The 2,821-nt window shown below is 48.4% G+C and overlaps 1 protein-coding gene across 3 annotated transcripts in view; it reads left to right on the top strand.

The window, feature by feature from the left end:
- RPAP1 (RNA polymerase II associated protein 1) overlaps window positions 1–2,821 on the top strand; it is a 32,323-nt gene that overhangs the window by 2,099 nt on the left and 27,403 nt on the right. For all 3 annotated transcript variants that reach the window (XM_023514278.1, XM_023514277.1, XM_012806359.2), the window contains exon 2: window positions 1,582–1,837. In XM_023514278.1, coding sequence (XP_023370046.1) covers window positions 1,657–1,837 — 181 coding nt within the window. In that variant the 5' untranslated portion in view covers window positions 1,582–1,656. The remainder of the gene's footprint in view (window positions 1–1,581; window positions 1,838–2,821) is intronic.

Genomic DNA, 2,821 nt, shown 5'->3' with positions numbered 1-2,821 from the left:
GCCTCCCAAGTAGCTGGGACCACAGGCGCCCGCCACAATGCCTGGCTATTTTTTTTTAGTTGCAGCCGTCATTGTTGTTTGGCGGGTCTGGGCTGGGGATTCGAACCCACCACCTTAGGTGTACGTGGCTGGCGACTTAGCCGGTTGAACTATAGGCGCCGAGCCCCAGCTATTTTTTTGTTGTTGTTGCAGTTGTCATTGTTGTTCAGCTGGCCTCGACCAGATTTGAACCCGCCAGCCTCAGTATATGTGGCTGGCACCGTAACCACTGTGCTACGGTGCCAAAACAGTTCAACAATGTTTTATAATTTTCAATGGACAAGTCTTGTACTTTTTTGGTTAAATTTATTCTGAAGTATTTTATTGTTTTTAATGCTATTGTAAATTAAATTATTATTACTTTTTTGAGACAAAGTGTCATTATATCACCCTCGGTAGAGTGCCATGGTGTCACAGCTCACAGCAACCTCAAACTATTGGGCTTAAGTGATTCTCTTGCCTCAGCCTACCAAGTAGTTGGGACTACAGGTGCCTACCACAACACCCAGCTATTTTTAGAGATGAGCTCTCTCCATCTGGCTCAGGCTGGTCTTAAACTCCTGAGTTCAAGCAATCCACCTGCCTTGGCCTCCCAAGTGCTCCAAGTGCTGGGATTACAGGTGTGAGCCACTGCACCCAGCCTTTTCTTTATTTTTTAGATAGTCTTACTCTGTTGCCCTGGGTAGAGTGCCGTGACATAGTTCACAGCAACCTCAAACTCTAGACCTCAAGTGATCCCTCTTACCTCAGCCTTCCAAGTAGCTGGGGCTATAGGCGCCTGCCACGACACTTGGCTAGTTTTTCTATTTTTAGTAGAGACAGGATCTCACTCTTCCTCAGGCTGGCCTCAAACTCTTGAGTTCAGGCAGTCCACCCCCCTCAGCCTCCCAGAGTGCTAGGATTACAGGTATGAGCCACTGCACCTGGCCCACAAAATACACTCCATGTGTTGGCCACCTCTCTATACACACATGAAATCTCTCCTGCTCGTGGTAAACACATTCCATAATTATGTTGACATAATTTTTTTGTATGCATGGTGACTTTGGGGACACCGTGTATTGTTACTGATCAAGGAGGGCTGAAAAGGGCAGCAATGGCAATAAGCTGTGAATGAGGAGGAATAATGAATGAATCCAAGGAAGAAGAAGTCTTCTTTGAGACCTAATAAAGAGGATCAGGGAGCCGGGCGCGGTGGCTCACGCCTGTAATCCCAGCACTTTGGGAGGCTGAGGTGGGAGGATTGCTTGAGCTCAGGAGTTTGAGGCTTGTCTGAGCAAGAGTGAGACCCCAACTCATGGGAAAAAATGGAAAACCCAGCCGGGCACTGTGGTGAGCGCCTGTAATACCAGTGGCCTTGGAGGCTGAGGCAGCAGGGTGCCCACAAGCCGGAGTCTGAGGTTGCAGTGAGCTACGATGCCATTGCACTCTGCTCAGGGCAAAGGGTTAGAACTCTGTCTCGACAAAAAAAAAAAAAAAAGAGGATCAGGGGTCATCTGCAGAGAGATCCTTTGTCCCTCTGAGCATATTTGTTATTTTTAGGGAGGAATAAAAGGGAATCCCACACGGAAACAGTGCTGGAAAGAATCATACTGGGGAGGCTGCTGACGTGTCAAGATGCTGTCAAGACCAAAGCCAGGGGAATCCGAGGTGGACCTGCTGCGCTTCCAGAGTCAATTTCTTGCAGCTGGTGCAACCCCAGCAGTACGATTGGTGAAGAAAGGAAATAGGAGAGGTGATGATGCTGACCCAGCACAGGCTTTGCGGCAGGACCATCGGGATATGGTGATATTGGACAGTGAGTATCTGTGGGGATGAGGCTGAGGAGGGGAAAGGGTGTAGCCTTAGGGGCCGCTTCCTTTTCCTGATAAAGCTGGGTTCTGCCCTATCATTATTTCAGACATTGCATAGTCTCTATCGCTATAGCCCCATTTTACAGATGAAGAAACAGGCTCAAAGAAGTTAAATATTTTAGCCAGGTGCAGTGGTTCATGTATATAATCCTAGCTACTAATCCCATCCCAAATCCCTGCTATGGAGGCTGAGGCAGGAGCTACTAGTTCTAGCTTCATGGAGCTAGAAGTTTGAGTCCAGCTTGAATAGAATAGTGAGACCTGGTGTTAAAAAAAATCAGAAAAATTTAGACTGGGCCTGGTGGCTCACATCTGTAATCCTAGAACTCTGAGCTGCCGAGGCTGGTGGATTGCTGGAGCTCAGGAGTTCAAGACCAGCCTGAGCAAAAGCAAGACCCCATCTCTGCTAAAAATAGAAAAAACTAGCTGGGTATTAGGATTGGCACCTGTAGTGCCAACTACTCAGGAAGCTTGGGCAAGAGGATCACTTGAGCCTGAATTTGAGGTTGCTATGAGCTTTGATGCCATGGCACTCTACCCAGGGCAACAGAGTGAGATTCTGTCTCAAAAAATATTAATTAAGAGTGGCGCCTGCAGCTCAATGAGTAGGGTGCTGGCCCCATATACTGAGGGTGGCGGGATCAAACCTGGCCCTGGCCAAACTGCAACAAAAATATAGCTGTGGGTGGTGGTGGGTGCCTGTAATCCTAGCTACTCGGAGTCTGAGGCAGGAGAATTGCCTAAGCCCAAGAGCTGGAGGTTGCTGTGAGCTGTGACGTCATAGCACTCTACTAAGGGCAACAGAGTGAGACTCTGTCTCAAAAAAAAAAAAGGCTCAGTGCCACCAGCCACATACACCTACGGTGGAGGGTTCGAATCCAGCCTGGGCCCGCCAAAACAACAATGACGGCTGCAACCAAAAAATAGCC

This window comes from Otolemur garnettii, unplaced genomic scaffold (assembly GCF_000181295.1).
Source record: "Otolemur garnettii isolate 467f Iridium unplaced genomic scaffold, OtoGar3 scaffold00050, whole genome shotgun sequence".
Lineage (NCBI taxonomy): Eukaryota > Metazoa > Chordata > Mammalia > Primates > Galagidae > Otolemur > Otolemur garnettii.
This window is presented reverse-complemented; position numbering and strand designations above follow the sequence as displayed.